This window comes from Centropristis striata, chromosome 21, assembly GCF_030273125.1.
Source record: "Centropristis striata isolate RG_2023a ecotype Rhode Island chromosome 21, C.striata_1.0, whole genome shotgun sequence".
Classification (NCBI taxonomy): Eukaryota; Metazoa; Chordata; class Actinopteri; order Perciformes; family Serranidae; genus Centropristis; species Centropristis striata.
In genome coordinates this window covers 11828210-11852445 of record NC_081537.1, presented here as the reverse complement: position 1 = coordinate 11852445, position 24236 = coordinate 11828210, and the positions used below count along the sequence as shown (strand labels likewise).

Genomic DNA, 24236 nt, shown 5'->3' with positions numbered 1-24236 from the left:
TCCACAGCAATAAAATGTTTAGTGTTGGTTCTCCTGCCTACTTTTCCAAACTGGAGCTGTGCCAACTGTCATCTACTGTAGCTAATACACTGACTGGGAATATGCACCTCATACAACTCCTCTTCAAAAAGTCTAAACTTGCCCTTTAACGTTATCCACAGATTTTTATTCACTTTGGCCTCATTTGTATAAACCTTTGATTAATAAGTCTTGTGAATTTTTACATCACACAGTCTTTTGTGCTCCGGCAATGTTCCTCCATGAGCCTGGCTCTTTGATAGAGAATATTATTACATTTTGATTAGTCCCCACTGTTACCACAGCAATATTGCAATGCTGAGTCTCATCAAATGTGTCCCGGGCTGGAATGGAAGAAATATTACATTTCCTGTTTTTAATTTTGAGCGAAAAGTTGAACTGGGACATTGGCAGCCCAGTAGAGGAGATTAAAATGTGTGTGACTTCACTTTTTTTTTTCTGTGAAAAAGATTTGGAGAAAATTAGGCAGGAAGTATGCGGCTTTCCCTGAAACCTAATGTTTCCTCTGGGAACTTCAGCATTGTTACACTGTTTATCAACTTCATGGACTACAATTCCACTGAGAATTGTGATTTCTGCAAAAGTGAGTTTACTTTTAAGCATAAGAGACTCCTTTTCACTGAGACATTCATGTTCTCCAGCAACACTTAACCTTGGCTGACCATTTTCAGTTTTTGGCATAGAGAGTTTCTGTAGTACTGTAAATGATAAAGCAATAGCACAAACGAGTCCCTCTGTCTGTTTTCTTATTAGAAATTATTCATGCTGAGAGCACTGATGTTAACTGCTCCTGAACTCCAATGCAAGAATGTACAATGTATAATAAAGGAATATGGTGCAAAACAGAAGGTTTATTGAGGATTGCCCAAGAAATATAACAATGATCCATGTCTAAACCAGTCTGTAGAGTCAAATTCTGATTTCTTCTTGTTCTGTCCCCAAGGTCAGAGTCGGGGATCTCCAAATTCACCCATCGCCTGTCCCTCAAAGAGCGTGTGAACAAAGCGGAGAAGACTTCCACAGAAAGACCTTCATCCTACAGGAGACGATCTCTTAGCGTGGACTGGTAAAACCAAAATACTCTCTCTCTTAATCTGCTTAATCACATATTTTTTTATGATCCTAAAAAGGTGAAGGAAGTGATTGTTTACTTGGCCTTCATGCATGACTTGGAAGATTATGAAGTAACGCTTCATAAACTGGTATCAGAAGCATATTTTGAGCAGAATCTTATCACAACTGAAATCCAAAAAGAAAACAAGAGAGAGACAACTGCAACTGGGCATCGCTATGATGTGTCTGTGTACAGTGGCAAGGCTGAGGTCGATGAGGATTGGGGGGCTGGTGTTTGGGGGGTGGGGGCAGAGAGTGGGCGGAGTGGTGATATGGTCCTGCTCTGTCTCTACGTCTGGGTTTCGTTGAAGAGCGCCAAGCAGCTCCAGTGGCGCCGGCTCATCTTGCTCTTGTAAAGCTCCAGTCCTCAGGCAGCCGATGAAAGGAGTTTGAAAGCTTTCCATCACGAGGCTGCCTTCCCGTCCCCACCCATGGGACTCCTTCCCAGTCTCCCCTCTTGTTGCACGGCCTACACTCATTTATCTACCCATCCATCCTGCCGTCTGTCCATCTGGCATCCCCCCTGAGCTTCCTGCTATGTATTCTTGGCTCTTTCTTTCTACTTCTCTCACCATTGGGAAAATAGCCCCGGGTTAGAGCGGATCTTACACTTCCTTTGCACTTAATTTTGTAAAGTAAAAAATGTCCAAACAGTCACAGGTCTAAACAGTTTCCAGGTTTCTAATTGCTGTGCAGGGACTACAGTAGCTTTTCAGTGGAGTTACTTTGCGGTTTGTGGAGTTACAGGTGTGGGATTCTCTGAGGTCCTATCGAATCATGCTAGGGCCTGGTGTGAGGTCTTACGAGGTCTTTTGTCGGCCTTATGAGACCTACTGTGTGGTCTCGGACTGACGTTGCGATGTGTGGTCCGCCAGCAGAAATGTGGTGTTAAGTGTACGGGCGTTTGGAGTGTTTGTGCAGTGTGAGGTCCTTTACTTTAACAGCTTCGTGTTTTTCTCCCATGTTGCTGGAGAGGGGACCTGGCCTTTAAAGTTCAGGTCCTGATTGATGTAGTCTGGTTTTAATGAAACACAGTGGGTAGATTGGACATGCTCATTTACGAGAGGGATGGGGGGGGCTCGACTACAGCTGGATTCCGACTTTCTCCGGGGCGAGCCACTGTTACAGGAGTGTGACTGGTCTTTTGTGACATAATAAACAAGGGACCCCAGGAGGAGAGATTCAAGGTTGAGGGGCTGAGTCATGCTACTGGGAGGTGAAACAAGGTCGGTCCAGCTCCTGACAAGACCAGCACGGCTCCTCTGGAATGCACAGTCATCAACGCGGTCAAAAGGAAAACACGTGTGCTTGTAGCATCTACTGAATACACCCCATGAATCAGTTGAATTCTTGGAATTGTTCAACATTTATAGCACTTCCTGTAGTCCGTCTTATTGTTTTTCTAACAAGTAATTGCCATCACAGGGCTGTATTTTTCTAAATAGTGTTGGAATGTGAATTTAAATGTCATAAGGCTTGGTTTAGTGTACAGGTAAAAAAAATGCCAGTGTAAAGTAACATTTCTGTTATGTTACTCATTCAAGGACCATGATGCATTATATTATGCATTGAAAAGAGTAGAGTTCAGATAGATCTACAGTTAATAACTAGTTGCTGTGTATGCTTTAGTGGGTCTTTTGTGTCTTGAGACAGGCTGTAAAAATCACTGGAATGTATTTGTCTGTAATGAAAGTGAAATGTGGAAATGTAGCGTTATCCACCAATGTACGCTTTTAAATTAAGGTTTAATTATGTTTATCTGTGCACTTCCCCCCTCCTTTCACTCTTTAAATCAAAACTTTTAAGACTAAAGTGACACAAGGATTATATTAAAAACCAAGCTGGAAACGTACCAGCAGCCAGTAAAGCGATCTCAGGTGGCTTAACACTTTACTATCTATTTAGTGGACCATTGCCGTTTATGTCGATTCAAGTCAGATACCCAAACAAAGTGTGACTATTAAGGGAATTCTTAGCCAACGCAGCCCATATACAAGCCTGAAACAGGAGCCGTTTTGTAGCTTTATCAAAGTCCGTAAGAGCTGGCAGGGCCTTGGGAAAATGCGATAATAAAAGATAATGGGAGTGTTATTGTTATTGGTAATCATAGTAAATGGCCTCTGGGGTATGGGTGGAGAAAAGAGTAGAAGGAGGGGGTGAGAGGGAGTGGTGAACAGGAAATAAGAGGGTATTTGCTGCCTGTTAAGATTGCTGAAAAAATATTGATACTTTTTTTCCCAGGAAACCATTAGTATGAATAATTATAATCTACATCCGTGACTTCTTTGGGTAAAAATAATGGCCTTGTGAGATTTCTATTCTATAATTTTGAATAAAAAGTTGTATTTACTTCTGTTTTTGCCATTTGAGAACCTTTCTCATTTTAACTGCTGCTAACACTGCATGTCACTAAGGGAATGCTTTGCATCATGAGAACCGATTTGGGGCACAGTTTACCTCCGAATCATAACTACATATTTTTTCTCCTACCTGTATGCTATTTATCAGTCTAGATTGATTTAGTGTGAGGTATGGGCCGTAGAGATGTCTGGCTTCTCTCAAATATAATAGAAGTAGATGGCACTTGGCTCGTGGTGGTCAGAGCGTCAAGAAAATACATTTCAAAAACTCAACAGGAATGTCTCTTTCCAGAAATCATAACACGATTTTTCACGATAATCCACAGACCTTGTTGTGAGCAGTTTCATGTATAACTATTTTTTTCTTCTGAATAACACTGGCTCATGGATGAGAGGTTTGTGCTGATGTAAACATTATTGACGTCCTCCTCGGCTGAGCTGCTGACATTAGCATGTTAGCGTCCTGGGGTCTAACCTCTCAAACTGAATGAGGATTTTGAATGGTTGTGTGGTTAGATGGCTGAAATAAGGTCTGTGGTTAACACAAGCTAAAGGGATGTCTGCAACTTGTTAAACAAAATAAAATATGTTAGTATTTACCCCCCACTTGTGAATTTTAATGTTTGTACGTGTCGTTAAAAAGGTGGTTGCTAACAAGTGGCTAAATGAGATTACAGTGGTTGTCGAGGACATTAAACGTCATAACGCTGGACACAAACAGGAACTCTCTCACTTGTCGCCTTATCGCCTCTAGCTGTGTTTTTCAGTGCTCTTGCAAACTAATGTAGATTGTAGATTAGGTTAATAAACAATCTATAAAGTTACGGTCTTGCTAGCTTGTCAAAACAGTTGCTTAACTTGTTGGGGATCGTCTGAAGCATAACGGTAGTTTGCTATAGCATAATGTTAGCTTTTTACTTCTGTCGGCTGCATTAACGCTTACATCATCATAAAAGTGGTGTTCATTTGTGAAGATTATCCTGTTAAACACAACACGTAAGCATCAGAAGCGTGTGTTTGCCAGAGAGCTTATTTTCTGCAATGATCCAAAATCCAATGCAAAAATCCCATAAGCTAATTTCTCAATAGACCCCATGGCCATGCTAACTTCTAGTTTGGCCTACAAAAGCACGTCATTTTTTTTTGCTCTCTATTATATTGGAGAGAAGACAGACATCTCTGCAGATATCTCCATATATTTATTAAAACATTGCACAAGAGAAAAAACATGTATTTTTGATTTTGAAGTGAACTGTCCCTTTAAGTTCAATATCTAAACTAAAACACTGACATAGCTCTGTTTCCCACTTTCACATAGCCTATATTTGCTGCCGTGTTTCCTGAACATGACGTGGACACAGGAGACGTCCAGTAGAGCTTGAGAGTCAACACTGAGGCTATAAAGGGACACTGGTTCTGTTCCAGCACGGGGCCAGTAAATAAGTCTTTATTTCCATATCCTCTCATGGTGACAGAGAGGCAGTTCCAGCACTTTGCCAAAACCCCTGAGTACAATGGAGAGGCAGCCATGTATGTCGGCCAAGCAGTTTTTATTTCCCATAACAGTTCCCCCGCAGTACGCCTGGAGAGGAAACTCTATACATAAGTACTTAAACATCAACGTGTAGTGCAGCAGTTGCCTCTCAAACATATCCACTTCATATATAAAAGTTGAAATTTGAAGTTGGTACCACACCAGTTAAGAGTTTGATTGTGATGTGTGTGGTTATGCAGCATGCACTGAAGGGTTTAAGTCCTCTCCATCCCCTGAAGGCCCCTCTGCTCTGTCTGGTGCCACCCTGTCTTCAGGGATAACTTGGAGCTGACAGCACTGTTAGGATGACGTCCTAATTTTGATGCCAGGAGAGAAACCAGCCTTCCCCTTCCCGTAGTTGAAATATTACAGTAACACACACCCAAACACACACACACACACACACACACACACACACACATACACACAGTGTCTCATGTCCGCACGTCTGATTTTCTCCTTGATATTCATGCTCACACACATACATGAGCAAACACACATTGTAATAGTTAGCACTGTGTTGAGTTGGGTGTGTAAAGGGGGGGAATGGGGGTTAGCAAGTGCTAATCCTTGTGAATTGTGCACAAAGGGAATAAAAAAAGAACACAGAGAAATCACCAAAGTCTTAGTGGAAAAAGGAGGGCAATGCTCAAGGGGCCCGGGTGTAAAGTGGTTTTGGACAGTGTGCCACTCGCCTCATTTGGTTCTAATTTGATTTAACATTCCCCACTCTTTCTTTTTCATCCTCTCTTTAGACTTTTCTCCTTTCTTCTGCGGCTGAGAGCTGTCAGTTCAAACAAAAGGGACAAATGAGGAGGTTAAAGATCCCTATAATTTTTCTTTTTAGAAATTCTGCTTAGAACGTAATGTTAAAGATCACTCCAAAGGGAGCTGATCCCCGCCTGTGCTGGAATGTCTACAATTTGACTTCTGCTTTCTGGCTGCATTAAATTATCATTATTCTGAAAATGTATTAACGCTGAAAAGCTTTGACACATATAATGGTGTAAAATTACGTATTATTGGGCTTTAATGTCAATTTTTTTTCCCACTGTTTCACTGAAAATACATTAGAAATATCATAGTTATATGCACATCTAGATGGGCCATGAGAAATTAGAATCCTTTATCACAGAAATTACAGAGAACACAAGAGAACAAGAGAACAGAACTGTTTTTATCAGGGGCCTTCTGTCTTATCTTCTATTATTAATGTTCTTATTTTTGTTAAGCCAACATGGACAAGAAGTACTTGAAATGCTCTGAAAAAATCGGAGACTTCTTCAGTTCCATAACAACTCAGCAAACACTATTGATGAAGATCATGAGATGTGATTGAAAGCTTTAGAGCAGCTACAATACCTAATGGACATGTTGGTCATGAGATTGTTTTCATGAAGTCCTTTTCTAGACACGTTTTAGAGTATTTAAAAATGCCCTGCTATGATTAATATTGTGTTAAAACGTCATAGTCAGACTCAGATGAGGAGTTTATTGTCTACCAAAATCATCAACTAGCAAAAGTATTAGAATTGTAAATGTAGTTAGCATATTTTATGTTGTTTGTTAGCTTGTTAGCTTGTAGCTTGTAGCTTGCAATGTTGGGAAACGGACAGTAATATCTGCTAAGATGTTACAATGTGTTTTTGCTCTCTGCACTGACAAGTCTGGGTTCAGGTTTCTATGCCGGTGTTTGTGTATTAGACAGCAATTGGCTTTTGAAGTTGTGAAATACCGAATCTAGCTTGTCCGGGGGTTAATTTGGATCTCAGATTTCAGGGAAGTGCACAGATATTTCCCCCTTGAATAGAGGAATGTAAAAACATCTCTCTAGTGGCAAACTTTGCTCGGGTAAAAGTCAGTTAAGTCAAAGTCAAACATTTTAGGGACATAAACATAAGAAAAAACTAACATTTTTGAGTGGAGTGGATCTATTTTTTGTGAAAATTAAAAAAAAATCTGTATGATGACACTAAGAGAAACAAGTTGTGTTTTTATTGACAATCCCTCAAAGATAGGAGGAAAGATTTTCCTTGGAACCAAACTGTTTATTCGTGCTGTTTCAGCTACCCTGTTAAGTTTGGACTTGAACTGCTTCTTGGCCTGTAATATTAATTTGTTGAGACTGAGTTGTTGGCGAGATGAGAGACTAAAGATTCCAGTCCACATGAGGGAGCAGAATTTCTGCTTACCTCTCTGCTTTTGGACAGGCCCCGAGCTATTCTGTCTTACACACACACACACACACACACACACAAACATATACACACACATAAACAAACACTGACACTTAATAACCCACACACATGCATGCCAAATTAAGTAGATTAAGTGCATACACACATGTAAACACCTACATGCACACTTCAGACATGCAATCAGCCGCACACATGCATTTATGTGCACACACTCACACACTGTCTTTCTGACTCTGGATGCTGTGGGCCGCACTAAGGGAGATTTATGAGGCTGGCTCCCTCTTGTCCTGTGTGTCTCCGATTTGATACTCTGGTTTCCACTCCAAACCTCAACTCAGCACACAGACACAGAGAGACAGGGGGTGGGGAATCGAGGGCAATGAGAGAGACGGAGGGAGGGAGGAAAGAGAGAAGTAGGGGGTGAGGGGGGAAAGGGGGATGTCAGGGAAGACTGATGTAGGTAAGAAGAGGAGAAGGGAGAGAGTGAGAATGATTGAGACTGAAGTAGACGAAATGGCAAATTGAAAAGATGATGGAAAGAGACAGCTAGAGTGAGTGACAAAGAGAAAAACTGGACTGCAGAGTTGGAAAGAGAGAGGAGTTATGAAATAAAGAGTACGGGAGGAGAAAACCACTTAATATAGAGTGTGTGTGTGTGTGTGTGTGTGTGTGTGTGTGTGTGTGTGTGTGTTTCTGTTCTGTTCTGCCAGTGGGTCAGAGGGTTAGCGTGGCTCCATGTGTTGCTTATATGCTGATAAAAGACAATTGAAGCTGGGGAAACTACACCCCACTGCCTTTATTCTGTGAGTGTGTGTTTGTGTATGTATATGTGTGTGTGTGAGGGTTATGTTCAGGGTCAGAGGCAGAAAGAAAATCGGCTGGGGACCCAAGAGACTTGTGGTTTGAAACTAGTCTTGGAAAATGGTTTACAGATTGAGATAGGAAGCTCAGGTAGTACAGACCTCCACACCTACGTCAGTGTGCTCAACAATGGAGCAGAAGTGCTGTGGGAGCCAGTAACAAGTTTTGCTTACTGGCGTTCTGATGTCAATCCTGAGGAATTCTTGGCACTTTCTCTATTTTTATTTGTGATTGTTTTTGAATCAGCTGACAATGTTTCCCCCATTTATCTCACTCAGTCAATAGTTGCAGTTAGTAATGAAAACTTCCTTTCTTGGTAGCTGTCAGCTGTCACTTCAGTGCCCGATTGACATGACCCATCATTATCTGTTGCAGTTGGGTCGATTTCCCCTACTGCCAATCCGGTCTGGTGTAAAAGCTTAAACTAGTTTAATTACATGCCAACTGGCTGAATCGGCATTTGTCATTGTGACACATTCTGTAAAATTACAAAGTAGTGGATCTCAACAACTTCTAAGGCATCACAACATCTAAAGCCAACTTATATTACAGTTTGCCACACATAGACTATATTTGCATGGGGAGCTGAGTTATATTTATGGCCTTGCAAGTATATTTGGTGATAGATATTATCAGTTTTTTTTTAATCCATTTGGGAGAATAATGCTATTTGCAATCATTTGTCTCCCCATAATGTCTGTGGGCATGCTTATGAGCTTCCAGAAACATGTCGGCAATCCAGTAATCAGTGAGAGGAGAAAGTTGCACACACACACACACACACACACAGATGTCAGATGACTTTGTGTTATCATCACAGACGCAGCCACCATGATGTCACCAGTTGATTTGTGGACTACTGTTTTTAAACCGTAATATAGGCATTTTGGTTGTCGCCATCTTGGTTTTATGGAAGCAGAAGTGAGCATTTTCATATTTAGACGAGAGTGTAGTTCAGAATAAAAACCAAAGGACACTATGCAAATGTTACTGAGGTAATATATCAAATGAAATGTAGGCTCATTCTCTTGAAGACTTCTTTTTGCACCCAGTTGTGTTGCCCCCTACTGGTCAATAGAAAGAATGCAGGTTTAAGACACTCCCGCATTGACTTCACTTTTCAGACCTAGAAGCAAGGTCCTCTTCTTGGATACAGTCTGTGGTATCATGCAGTCACACATTGCCACCCTTTCCGTTCTCTAAGCATCCATCCATCTATCCGTTTAATCAGGGGTGTACAGATTTTTTTTTTTTTTTTTTTACAAAGGATTTATCATAGTCAGGAGTCTAACTCCCCCACCCAACCACCTCCCTCCATCCCTATCCCAGATAAACAGCCGTGGGACTTTAAACATGGCGCCCGGCCGGCGTGTGACTGAGAGAATGGGCCAACTGGTAGCTTCAGTGGCCAGGGGTCGCCCCCGCCCCTCTCCTCTCCCTGGCTGGGTGGGTGGCATATGGCGGCCCAGGCAGGGACCCCTTTGGTGTGACACACACACACTGAGAGACACACAGAAGGTCTGGAGCCACCCAGGCTGGGCCCACGATCGCCGTGGGAGACATGGTGTCACCAAGCCTCTGACAGAGGAGGGGTTGTGTGTATGTTTGTGTGTCTGTGATCCCACCTTGGAAGCCCCCCCTTCCTGAGAACGTCGGCCGCTGCCCGCCACCACATCCCCATGGTGACTCCGCTGTTGTCTCTGCTCATCAAAATTAGAGAGATTTACCTCTGCGTGCACACACAACTCATGCACACACACAGAGCCAACAGGTGGCAGGCCTTGCTCGGCACAGCAGGCCCACTTCAAAGGTTAAACATACAGCGGACCGCCCACTTTTTCTCTGCCATTCTCCCAAGGGAGAGCGATAGAGAGAAAGTAAGAAGAAGAGGACAAGATAAAAGGGGAGACAGACAAAAAAGACTGTGTAAATAGGGGAGAGATAAAGGGCAGTGGGAGCATGATCATGTGGGAGCATGCAGCATGGTATAGCATATACCTGGCGTCCACAGTTTGTTCCGACTCCCCAATTATGCACACCGCTCACACTTCAAAGTAAGTATGAAATTAAAGCATACGTTAAAACAGAATGCCTACAGGGTTTTCCAGTTCAGTTGCTTTTTGACGAACTGTGACTAACAGCAGATGTTAACAAACCAACCTGGCTACCAGCAATCTTAGGACAGACTTATCACAGTCAACCTGTGATCAGTGATTTTGCTACTTGCGTCACAAGCAGATGAAACGTCACAACAGCATGACTCACTCAAAGCTAACAACAAATAAATATCACCAAAGAACAGCAGAACACAGAGCTTATCAAAAACAGAAAGTTGGACAATCTGGATGACTCAACAGTGGAAAAATATGGTGTAAACATCAGCGTCCATGCCTTTATCCTGTCTGGTATCAGTGGTGCTGTCTGCTGCCTGTGGCGCAACAGGCTGTGTGATGTTTTCGCAGCACTTTTGAGCCTGCTTGTTATCAAAAGAACACCATTTAAATACCACAGTCTATGTTAATAATCTTGCTGATCAGGTACATTGCTTCCAGGCAGGTCTTTCCAAATGCACATCTGGTAGGATAATCCACTCGCATCTCACTCTGCAGAGCTCTGCTTTGCAGATGAAGTAAAAGAGGATGTTTTTAGCAAATGTGACCATTAATACACTCGTGCACACACCTGATACATCCCTCAATAATATCTCATCCATAAAATATGACCCTTAATAGCCGTAAGAGTCACTCTGATTGTCTCTGTGGCTATAAAACGGTGAAATCTCTACACATGGCTGCACATGTGCATGCGTACATTTTAATATGTGAGCGTGAGTGTGTATGTCTGCATTTGTTGTGTTGCCATGCCAACTTAGGGGCTGTGGGTCACAGTATTGGCGTGGCCTCATGTTGCCTATAAGCTGATAAGAGCCAAACAGAGGGGACGGCTATATGAATTCTAGTAATACTGCCCCCCCTCCACATCCCATCCCTCTCTCTCTCTCTCCCTCTCTCTCTGCGTCCAGCAGCCTGCCTGCTTCCAGCCTGTCTGGTGCCAAGACTCAGATTTCAGAATTTCCTTCTACAAGCCACATTTAGAGCAGCCAGCGTACTGTGTGTGTGTGTGTGTGTGTGTGTGTGTGTGTGCAACTTTCTCCTCTCACTGTCTGCCTCCCTGACCCCCACCACCCTGTTTTCAGCGAGCACTGTCCTTCTGGTGCCGCTCTTTGACTTTTCTTCGTCTCTCTATCCATCTACCTACTTCCAGTTTCTTTGTTTATTTTTGTAGGACTTGACCTACACAGACAACTGATGCAATACATGTCAACTAATATGAATGGCCATTTGTGTAATAAACACAATTAGACACACACTAACATGCAGCAGATATTTATGCATTCTCGTGGCCACTGGTGAGAACCTTTGAAATAAGGAGCACCGGGGGGGTGGGGGGGCTCACACAGCTGACCCAAGAGACACACTGTGATGGCTTGGCATTGGATGGAGATGGGGAAGGAGGTGTAACAGAGGCAAGGGGCACAAGGAGAAAGCTAGTGGAGATGGAGACAGGAGGTGTTTCGGACAAAAAGAAAACTACAAATTACAAACATGATCTGCTGATTTTGACCACCTAAGAGGATTGCTGTACCACCTTGGAGATCTTTCAGCAAATATGCATGTGTCCATATATAGTTACATTGTGTGCTTTTGTTACCATAACATCATTGTGTTGGTGTTCCCATAGACTGTATATAAATTATGGACATAGTCACTGTGACGTCACCCATTGGTTTGTGAACTGCTGGTTTGAAGCATCGAGTGTGGCGTTACGGCTGTCGCCATCTTTGTGTTTTGAAACCATTAGAGACCATATTTGGATTGGGAGGACGCAAGAACAGGTGTTTCTATAAATAAACACTAAAACAAAATATATGTTACTTACTGGAAAAATTGAACAGCCGACTCTTAGGAGTGTCTATTAGTACAACCAAGCTCTATTTAGATGTACACAGCACAGTAGATATGCATTGTTTTGCTGCTATCCTGATTGACAGCTTGCCGTGTTAGCAACCTGTCAATAACAAGGTAGCCACGCCCCAAATCATACCTGCTTTATCATCTATTTTCTTCTAAATGGAACCATTATTGTATAAGACTTGAACATTGTGATTGAAACCATAATGTTGCCACAAGATTTTTTTTCTGATATAATAAATCAAATTAGAAGTAGTATCGTTTTGTATTCAGATAGATAGGAGCGGACTTCTTTTGCAACCGACGCTGGCAACCCCTGTTGGACTTTTGTAAGAATGCAGACTTAAGGCACTTCCGGGTTTGCTTCACTGCTCAGACCAAGAGTTTGCCGCCTGGCCGTTCCTCACTATCAAAATATCTTTCTTTGTGCTGCTGTAGCCAATTTGGGCAGCAGTCCATGTAATGTCTTTCTAAATATAAACACATATGCACACACAAATGTAAACACGTGTCTGTAGGCACCCCACTGTGCAACAAAATATGTAGCTTGGCCAGATCTTCCTTCTCTTTGTGCCTGTGTGTGCATTACAAAAACATGTTTCCATTGTTTATAGCTTAGATTACCTTATCTATATTTATAGAAGCAGGGAGATCTGGCCTGCACACACATATTCATATTATATATTCTGCTCATATTCAAGATGTATTAACCATTTCTCTATTACCAAATCAAGCTGCAAAACGAATTGTTTTGATGATGTTTTGATATTGATTTCATCTTCATCGTCACTTGTATTTGCAGGCAGGATCCATTGCTCCATTTTTTTTCCACAAGCTGCATCAGTTAATGTAAAAAAAAAGGCGTAACACGACATGACAGGCAGAGGTGGTAAAAACAAAAACAAAGTGTGTGGGAGAGCGACAAAGAGAGAAAAGGGGAAAGAAATTACAAAAATTAGAAGAAATTGAATCAAAAGAACAGGACAAGGGTCTAATAGCTTTGGATGACTTCAATGCTGGCTCCCTAAGCTGCTTAGATTTGAATTTGGAAATCTAATCTTACCGACAGTTGAGTCACATGTGTGTGTGTGTGTGTGTGTGTGTGGTTACCCCCGTCCTGTTGACAACAGGTTGGATGGATTCCTTCTTTCTTACGGTTCTGACCGTGTCATTTATGTGTTGCAACATGAGTCGTCAGACTAAGCAACATTTTCCACTCTGCTGTCAGTTTTGCAGATTTGCTTTGAAGTGTTTCTGAGATTTCCCTCTGCACACGACTGTTATGAGCTGTTATGTGCATACTTGTGGCTGCTTTTTAACTCGCACAAAAATCTCAGAAATTCTGCAATGTTGGAACCACCTTTATTTTTATTTTTATTCAGTCACATGTTTTTCCCATCTTGACTTTTAGTCAGTAATTGTCTAGACTCTGTCTGCGTATTTTATATGTAGTCTTTGTTGACATGTGACTCACCGTCTGGGGGACTAAGCTGTTTGTGTAAACAGGCCGATACAACTAATAAAGCGAATGTTGTGTGTATGTGTGTTTGCAGTTTGGGGGTGTTGATTATTTGTCGGGCTGATGCAGTCTCACTGTAGCAGGCCGGCTGTATTTGATGTGGTATTGATTGGGGGCCAGCCATGAAGCCTGGCTTTTGGGAGAGACTTTCCCAGAACAACTGCTTCCTGTTTCCCAAACCTGGTAAAAGTGTAGGAAATTGTGTGGCAAAGACTCTTTGCATGTGTGTGTGTGTGTGTGTGTGTGTGTGGAGTCCTTGAGCTTTTGAATATATAGTCTCATTTTCAGATTTTAACAGTGGTTTACCTATATGACCTGATTTCACTTTGACTTACTTGATCAACATTTCAAACCCCAAAACACACAAATTCATAAAATGCTCATTAAAGAATGTTTGAATGAGTATACCATCTAGTTCTATATTTTTATACTCAAGATGTTTGGCCTTATCTTCAGTTTTAATTGGCCTATCATCATCAAACAAAAACTGGCATGGAGTTTCAAGCCAGTACTTTAGAGGGAAGTTGGCAGCAAGGTTCAATGTTGCTTAGTTTTTTAAGTCGTGACATCTTAAGGAAGTTGTGTGATTTCATGGGATTCACAGGACGACTAACCTAACATTTACCTCTGCTGTTAGTCCACATTAAAAGCATGTAACTAGCAAAACATAGACTTTTATTGTGAAGGAGTCACAGGAAACACAACTGAGGTTAGCTCTGACCATGGTCGTTCATCAAATATGCGTCTACAAGACAAATTTGCCCCGTGCTCCGTATCCTGTACTGTCTGTCTGTACTGGGGTAACACTCGTGAGTTGATTCTGAAAGCAGAGATCAAAGAACATTTTATCAGTGTTTGAAAGTTAAAAGAAACACACAAGAGTATATAGTGTCAGGAAAATAATGCTCCATTCATCCGGGTAGTGTGAGAATAAATAGATAAGAAAAGAGCATCATTGGAAAGGAGGATGGTTGAAGGTTTGGCTCACACAGATAAGGAGGACGAAGGAGTGAATCAGGTGCTACAAATTATGAAACAAGGTCAGATGAAAAAGGTTTTAACACAATGGAAAGTAACAGATTATTACAACAGTTATTGTCAGCGGTTATTATGACTGGATTGTGGCTGCAATTATTGCCGCCAGGGCCACTGATTGGATAAGGTGTGAAAAGTAAGCAGTCATCATAATTAGGGATGTGTGCAATTAGTCCACTCGTCAATTAAACGTTGATTTCAACATCAAATTAAATGTGAAGAAAATGAGTTATTAAGATCCCTTATCATAATGCTCATCAGCTTAAATGGATAACAGTGTTGCTGAAAAGCGTTGTTTGAAATCCTTGCATTAATTTCTTCATATCAAATATTCTCCTTCTTATGCACTCCGACATTTTGTATCAGTTGTTACTTTTTGTTATTATTGTCTTTCATCTTTCGGGGGAATGTCATTGTGGAATGACATCCCAGTCACACGTGTAGGATCCAGCATCTCTTTGAAAGTTAAGACACACACGCCCCACACCACGTTACACACTCCCTAATGTCGTCAGAGAGTGATGGGGCACTGTCCTGCCGACAGAAAAAAGTTGTCTGTTCCATCTCAGGCAAATAACAATAAGCCCGGGGCTGGATTCCAATGGGCTTTCTCTTTGAAATGGGATACCGGCACACGCATTACAAATATATCTCTTGTTTTATCTTCCGGGCCAGGCCCATGGAAAAATTATTCCAAATACCTGCCGCGCTTTATCTGGAACCCTGGAATAGGTTAGGCCCAGCCGGGAACACGAGGATGTCTAAAATAAGGCCTCTATTACGGGATGGAGTGGAGATGGATGGGACAGAGCGGGAAGGGACGGGGATGGGGGGTATTTTAGGTGTATCAGCCCTGTGAAAAAGGGCTTGTTGCGGGGGCTTGAAGCTGCTTTAAAGTCTACTATGTGGGCCGCCGTCAGCTGTTGTACAAACTGCATGTGTTGGGGGAGGGCTTGTGTGTGTGTGTACGCAGGCTCACACGTCCATAGCGGAGCGGGAGTATAAATAACATTTTTCCTACAGATGTTCTCACCTTGACAAATCTGTTCTTGGCCTGTGTGATACTTCTTGGCATATGGCATGATGGACCAACGTAACTCAACCTTTATTTACTTTCCTCAACCTCTCCGTGCTCCCTGTTCAAACCATTGCTTTTTAAGAACAACATTTACATTTGCGGTGTTTAACTGATGATATTTGCCAGAGTGACTGATAATAAGTTATTTCTCAAGGACTTCAACAGGACATGTGGCTCAAAAGAAACATGAAGACTGCTGCAGGGATTCAAACTCTACTTTCAATGATCTTTCCAACTCCCATTCAAATTAAATATCAATCATTGTTATCTAATAACGATAAATGCTTAAAAAAACAACCCAGTTAGTCATTACCAAATGACTGTCTTACAGTACACATTAATAATATTTCACTTTTCAAGGAATGCTATTAAATGAGTATGGACACCTTGAGTGTAACTGTCCAAAAGATGATTCAGATTGGAATAAATGCAAGAAGGGGGAAGATGAGAACTTGGGACATGACGGGAGAGAAATAAGAGGTGATAAGGAGAAGGAGTGAAAGGCCAAGAGTAATGGGAAGAAACAGAGTAAAGAAACAAAGAGGGGGAGAGATGATAAGAAGGGAAATAGGCTCATAAGATGTTAAGAGAGGAACAGAAGCAGAGAAGGCTGTTGAAAGTGCGTCCTTGAGGAATTCTTTTATCTCTCCGCCTCTGTTTGGTGGGACCCGTCATGGAGTCTGTCACCGTCGCCTGTAGACTCCCGCTGACATTTCCTTCAGCAGTTGGGTGTGTGTGAACACCACGTACCAGACTCACCCTAGAAACACACATAGTCATCTACATAGTTCCCATGGCAGAATGGAGAGGGCAGCATAGTCGTCATACCAGTGATTCCAAGACACCGGGTACAAGAGATGCTGATCTTTATGAGCCATATCAGAAATGTGTGACGTCACAGAGCAGCACTGGCAAACCTGCTACCAGGCTGGCATCACCAGCGCAGGATGACTCATATGGCATCTGTAACCGAGAACTGGTAATGGCAACATGGTGCCCATTTGGCAGATCAGTGTCATTTATCACCATGCCATAGATCAGTGGTTCTCAGCCAGGTGTGTCAGGGGATCCTGGTGATAATGGGATTAAAGAATATAATTTTGAAAAATGTAAATGTTTTTCCTAGAAGAGCAAAAATGGCAAAATAAGCCGTCGGTCAGCTGATCACTTTTCTACATAAGGTTTTTTTTTTTTTTAGATTCCCTTATTAGTCCCACAATGGGGAAATTCAAACTCTGCATTTAACCCATCCTTTTTTACACACCAGTTTACACACCATGCCTAGGAGGAGTGGGCTGCACAATTCTGCGCGCCTGGGGAGCTGTGTGGGGGAGTTAGGTGCCTTGATCAAGGGCACTTCAATCCTTGACCTGTCAGTGCTGGGCTTGTAACCGGCGACCCTCCAGTTACAAGCCCGATTCCTATCCTCATGGCCACGGACTACCCAGGCATCACAATTCAAAAATCTTGGCAGGCAGTACCCCACAAACTTTTATATCAACACTATGTATGAAATATGTTTAAATAATTGATATACGGAGCTGAAGTGCAATGTGAGTCATTTAAGACCCTGATAACTTGGTGCTAAAGGTATAATATATAACTTTTTCCCCCAAAAAATCTCAAAAAACAACTAGACTTGTGCAATATTTAGTTGAAATTTGTCCTTACATTAGCCCAAATGTTTCCCACAATTTTCAAACCTAGAGAAATCTGTAATTTTGAATCAATGTAACAGTCTGTTTCCATTTATTTTGTTGTCTGTTATGGCCTCCCATCCCTTTCGCCCATGTATGTGTCAGTGGTGGTGGTTGTGTGCAAGAAGATTTAAGCCAAATTTGTACGGCACACGTTTTAAATTTTGTTCATTTTTGAATATATATTTTAAACACATGATGGATTTTAGTCATTGGATGTCTGAATCTAAAGTTATCAGAGAAACAAGCTGAGCAAACATTTGCGGCAGCTGTAGACAAACAGTGTAGAAAAAACACAGATTTTTAACATGAAACAGCTTCAATCAGTGGTCTACTGGTTTTATTAACTGGGGCAGTTTGTTTTGGAGAGAAGGAGACCTCTGCAGATAATACAGCTCCTGTAAGAAACCTCTTGAACAATAAACACTAAAGGATTCCTTACTGGGAGGAGCTGTCTGCAGGTGAATCATATTGAAACACATGTTTTGTTACGGCTTTGATCGAGAGACCCCTTGTGGTAGAAAATTACATATTATGCGTATTGAACAGTATAGAGAGTAGAAACCTGTACCTGTAGAGTAGAAACTGCATTTCTTTTGATCGTATGGTGTTTTCCAGCATCTTTGTGAATGTTTTAAGACTGAAATCCAGACCAATATTAACTAACCCTTCCTTTCATGTTCCTTACCATTATCCCTCCACCACTCTACACTAGAAATGCTTTTTGAATTGTCATAACAAAAATTTGAATTAGTCAAATTTAATTAAATTGGGCAAGTGACAGTGTGAGGAGAGGACTGGCTTTTTCTGAACGTAACAACCTTCTGTTCTTTAGGCCTTGCTTCACTTTAGTGAACTGATCATGCTTCACAGGGTCCATGTACTGAATTCTTTCTCCCATCTCAGTATCCCTCCTGTGTCTGACCCATTCATCTCTCCTCCAGGGCTGACTCCTCCAAGATGACGCAGCCCATGAGGGGGGACCAGGCCCACCAGCCGGTCCCAGCCCGCAAGACGGCCAGCCTGTCCTCGCCAAGCGCGGCTCGCCGCCTTTACCGCAACTTGTCTGGAAAGTTCCGTGTGGGCACCAACCCCCCTTCCCTGGAGGACGGCGTGGTGTCAGGACGAGGAGGAGACAAGGAGAGGCTGCGCAAAACCACCATAGTAAGTCAGAGAGAGACAGGGAAGGAAAAAATAATAAGCCCAGGAATATTGTAGTCTAAAAATAGTCAGGGGAAACATATAGACTTCATATGCCCACCCATGTCATTATTGTACAGCAAGACTGAAAATATATTCGGAGCAATGTTCTGTATGTGGACATGGCTGAGCCCAAGTACCACAACATAAGCCTTTTTTAACTTGACTTTCTTTGTCTTACAGTTCCAGAGTAATGAAGCGTTGTTTGAGGCAGTGGAGCACCAGGAGTTGGACTTGGTACAGCTGCTTCTCTCCCAGTACAGTCTTGAGGAGCTTGACCACAACACCCCAAACAGCGAGGGCCTCCTGCCCCTCGATATCGCTATCATGACCAACAACGTGCCCATGGCCAAGCTGCTACTGCGAGCTGGTGCCAAGGAGAGCCCCCACTGTGAGTAGAGTAACACAACTTACCTGTAGTACCTACACAGTCACAAGGAGATATTAATGGAGCAAATCAGAACTACAGTTACTGGAGCACATTGCATAACACAGTACTGTAGGCGCTGTGGTGAGAAGAATACTCTGTTTAGCAGACTCGCTAGCAGGCAGAAGAGATGACACACTGCATTATAATGTCACTGTAATGGCAGGTAGCACTACCTACTAGTAATCCAAACTATTACACAAATACCCCTTTTCGACCAACCCAAACTAGTTCTAGTGTTGGTGCTGGTTCACAGTTGGTTCAACTTGCGAACCTTCTCAGAACCTGCCAAGACATTACATCACTGCATATGTCACCGGTCTCCGTAAGCATAATAACAACAATTGCGGACTACATTGTCTCTTTACAAATTTTGCTCCAGGCTTTGTGAGCCCACATTGGCACCCAAAGACGAAATGTACAACACATTTGTGCTGCTCGTCCTCATTGCTATTGATGGCGATTACAATCTTATTAAGACTGAATGTAAGATGTTTAACTTAGCCTTTGTTGTAAGCTTGGTGCCACTTTCCGAACCAGTTTTTCTGGCCGTTTTTTCTTTGGCTGAACTAGAACGGGTTCTAGTTTCGGCTCCGACTCCAAACTGGCCCTCGAACTGCCTTGGTGGAAAAGGGGTAAAATAATCTTCACATAAAATTAAGTCGAGTAGCTGTTTTCATCTTTTTGTTTCTGTAGAAAATATCCCAAATCTCTCCTGGGGTCACCACAATACCGTTGTACTAATGAGAGAAAAGTTTCTTGTATTAAATCATATTTTTCCTTGTAAATTTTGACAGCTCTTTACTTTTGTTTGGAGTTTGGCTGGCCTGTAGGTGAATCGTAGCATAGCAAATGCTACCTTGGCTTTGAGCAGGAAGTTGATTTGCCCAATCCTTCAGCCAATCAAATCCTGTGTGAAAAAGCCAAAGGTAGTTCTGCCAATCACAACTTGTATCCTTTACAAATTGAGGCCCAAATCAACATCTGTCACTCATTCACAGATCTATTATCATGTGTATTTCAATCTTCAGCACATCTTAGAACTGATACCAGAAGACACTTTCTTTTGGCTTCAACAGACGCTCAATGGTGTCGTAACTCTTTCATTGTGGACACCAAAGCCGCCACCGAAGTAACCGCAGGTGTTGCCCGAAGCAACGCATAACTCATAGCAATCTCTGAGCACGCATACCAGTAATGCATTCATGCACACCCTCCTCACACATCTCTTTCTGTTTTGTGCTGGCAGTGAAAACATATTAAGGCCGATGAAGGGCTGGTAATCATGATGCAATATTAGTCATCTTCATAAGCACTTTTCACTGTCTGTGATCTGCTGAGCCTCCGCTCCCTTCCTCTGTTAATGATTAGAACTCGCCAGAAAGGCTCCTAGGCTGTTTGTGTTTGTACTCACATACACACACACACACACACACACACACACACACACACACACACACACACACACACACACACACACACTCAGTCTTCCAGAGCTGAGCCAGACGTCTTATAAAGGTATCATTAAATTAAAAACACTTGAATGGAAAGTGATGTTTACTGAAGTTTGCTCTTTGATTGTGCGCTCACTCCAGAACTCGAATAACAAGAGTGTGAGGTGTGTATGTGTGTGTGTGTGTGTACACAAAGGACTAAAACAAAAAAAAAAGAAAGAGAGAGAACAACAGCATATAAAGAAAGTAAAGGCCTCTATTTGTATAAGCATGTACTAATCAAACTCCATCTGAAGAGAATTGACATCAAAGTGGCTGCTGACTCCGATGCTTATTGATATTGCCATGCTTGATTTCACAGTGTGTGGTTACCAGAGAGACAAAGGCAGACAAAGACAATCAAACAAATTCTCCAAAGCAACTTCATATTCACATTATAAATCCCTCGGTGGCTTTCACGAGGACAAAGGCACTTTAATGCGCTGTAGAGGATCCCAGCCTTGATGTGAAATAAGGACAAATCAAGACACACGTACACACTGGTGACAGCATCTGGACCAGTTTCTAGGGCTGGAAGAGGCTGGAAATGTAAATCAAAATGGACCTTTAACAGCTATTTCCACCCATCCAAGAGTCCAAGTGCAAGGATCTTCAGGAATAATCCTAACTTAAGCCCTGAAACTAACCCCCGACCCCTGTGTTACCTGTTTTAAAAGTGACAAACGGCCTCTAAGTCTTCACACAAGTGGCTGAAGAGAACAACAAAACTGACACCCAGAAGAGATGCGCAGATTCAAAGAGAAGCTCACAGCCACTGAGGAGACACCGAGAGAGCCGCAGAATTAAACACCCAGATGGACATTTTGACACGGAGCTTTAAACTTACTGTCAACAGTGGAATCTAACGCTCAACAGTGGAATCTACAATGAACAAACACAGACCACACAGACTAAACACAGACACACACCAGTCCCAAACACTCCCAGAATGACCAGCCACCAAAGAAGAAGTACAGTATGCTACTGTCCTTTGTGACCCTAACAGCTTTACATTACCTGTTCTATAGTTTTATTTAGAGTTAAGCCACTATCACTAACCGCACGGCCGTGATTTGAATATTTTTAGTGGGTGTTGCATAGCATCTACTTTGTAGATTTAAGTAAACATCATTGTTCACATTTTAGTGACACCCTACCCCCTCTCAGAAAAACATTCCTCTGATGGAGGCTGTGTGAGGCGCTGCTATGATATAAATAGATCAGTTATACACATTTTTCCACAGGTTTTGCAGAAAAATAGTTTTACAATGGCAGTTTAAAATGATGCCTATGCATGTTCCCACCATTTTGTGTTCCCTTTATAACCGCAAAAGAAGAATACTCCTCCCTCTCTTGCCCCTCTCACTTTCATTGCTACATTTTCTGTCATTTTCTCAGTGATGTCATCCCTAAAGAGGGACTGCTTAGTTAAATGAAGTTTATTGAGGAATCTGCCACAGCATTTTGGCAAACAAAGACATTAAAAAGAGTCCCTGCAAAAGTAATTTCACTTGCTTTTGTTGGCCACTTTTGCAGGCCACTGCAATATCAGTGTAGCCATGTGCACTTGATAAAAGTAAAACGAGCTCAATATTTGCTTCTATAAAAATGAGCTAGTAAATAATTTTGTGATGTGCACACTTTGTTTGTGAAAACACACACGATAGTAGAGTTATACTACAAAAACGTCACTGCTTTTACTGGAGATTTGTCCTTTTCTTTTTCTTTTTTGGCAAATATACACACATTCAAGAACACACACTCCACTTCAAGGGCACCCAAAAAATAAAGAAAATTAAAGAAATAAAAAAAAAAAAAAGAAAAGAAAATAGTAATAATATATAATTAAATAAACAAATAAAATTAAAATAAAGAAACAGGTAATTTAACATTAACATTAACAATTTAACACAAAATTATATATATATATATATGTGTGTGTGTGTGTGTGTGTGTGTGTATATATATATATATATATATATATATATATATATATACACATTTATAAATAAAATGTGCATGCACACATACATATATACACAAACACATGCACAGGTATAGGCCGTGAATACACAAACACATATTAAGATATATATATATATATATATATACTCACCTATACTCATATTTAAATACAGACCGACATGGATACGTTTACCTTCTTTTATTTAGACAATTTTCTTTTAACTAAGAATTTCCACTGTCCTCTGTTCTCAATATTTTGCATTTACTCTTTGAATCTTGGTTGAAAAAACAGCCCGCTCAGATTTACAGTCCAGCGTTTCTCAGCTTTGAGCTGCTTTCATCAACTGTCTTTTTATGTGTGAATATAAAAGCATTTTTCTAGATGCCAAAGAAGTTGTGAATAATGTAGTCACTTTAAAAAGCCTAATGAAACTCATGCATGCATTGACTTTTCTCTCTACCGCCGTCTCTCTCATGTGTCTGTCAGTTGTGAGTCTGGAGGGCCGATCGGTGCATTTGGCCACCTTGGTGCAGGAGGCTGAGCAGCGGGTGTCCGAGCTTCAGGCCCAGGTTCATAGCGAGGGTCCTGGTGAGCGGGAGGGATCGGACCAGGAGAGGCAGCTGAAGGCCTGGGAGTGGAGGCTCCGGCTCTTCAGACGCATGCAGACGGGCTTCGAGCATGCTAGTAAGGCTTCAGGATAACTTTGATGGTTGTTACAGGGTTTTTTTACACATTGAGGGGAAGTTGGCAGCTCAGATCATACGAGCAGTCGTCTTTGGTTTTCATTTTTGCACCCTTTTTCTCTGTTGGCATTCTGTCTGGGCCGAGTTAATGGCTTCCACACTGGAAAGCCTAGCACACGACTGTGTGTGTGTGTGTGTGTGTGTGTGTGTGTGTGTATGTGTGTGTGCAAACATAACACGCCTGTATTCCTGCTTTAATTTTTTTTATAGGCATTTCATGACACGCTCAGTGGCAGGGTAGACAGCCACCACCGAAAGCAGACTCGCTCACACGCACACACTCCTCCCTGCCACCCAAACCAATCTGCACTTTGATGCAGAAAAAGATTGTTCCCGTCTTTTTGTAATTCCATGTACTCGTGTCATTTGATGGCTCAGTTGTGTGGACATGGATGGAAATGATTCACCACATGTCAAAGTTGTGTTTATGCAGTTACATTCGCAATCACAATCACTGACATCTTCGCTTCTTCTCAGTTTTGACTGAGTCAACATTAATTTGCGATGATGGTAGATCACAGATTCCATTACTGACTGTAAATTGCCTCAATTTCACTTGACACTTTTAAACTTTTCTCATGTCTGAAACTGAGCAATGCATTGCGCGACAGACCAGGAAGACTGAATGATGTCATTTCAGTTAGCTGCCAATTGTATGGTCCTGCTTTATTATAATAGTTATAATACACAGTGAAGGATGTGTTTACCTGCCTGTCTCTCCACTTATTTACTTGCCATCTCTCTGTCTGTCTGTCAGACCCTCCAGATGCTCCAAGTGTAGTTCGCCTGTCCGTCAGCAGCTGCACCAGCCTGAGGGTGGACTTCCAGGAACCTCTCTGTGTCAACTCTGCTGTGGTTACTAAGTACAAAGGTCAGCCGCCGTGCTCGTCCCACTGAGTCATTTAGAACCAAATACTCAGCATCACAAAATGCAAAATGAGAAGTTTTTAGAAATATAGAACAAACATGTATTTATTTTCTATTAAATAGTCCAGATTTTTT

General features: G+C 41.9%; 1 protein-coding gene across 1 annotated transcript in view; it reads left to right on the top strand.

Annotated features, from left to right (window-relative positions):
- Positions 1–24236, top strand: part of LOC131959429 (ankyrin-repeat and fibronectin type III domain-containing 1) — a 149783-nt gene that overhangs the window by 112744 nt on the left and 12803 nt on the right. Inside the window, exons 6-10 of the mRNA XM_059324628.1 lie at positions 983–1105; positions 18350–18569; positions 18789–18996; positions 22978–23175; positions 23992–24105. Of these exons, the coding sequence (XP_059180611.1) occupies positions 983–1105; positions 18350–18569; positions 18789–18996; positions 22978–23175; positions 23992–24105 (863 nt within the window). The remainder of the gene's footprint in view (positions 1–982; positions 1106–18349; positions 18570–18788; positions 18997–22977; positions 23176–23991; positions 24106–24236) is intronic.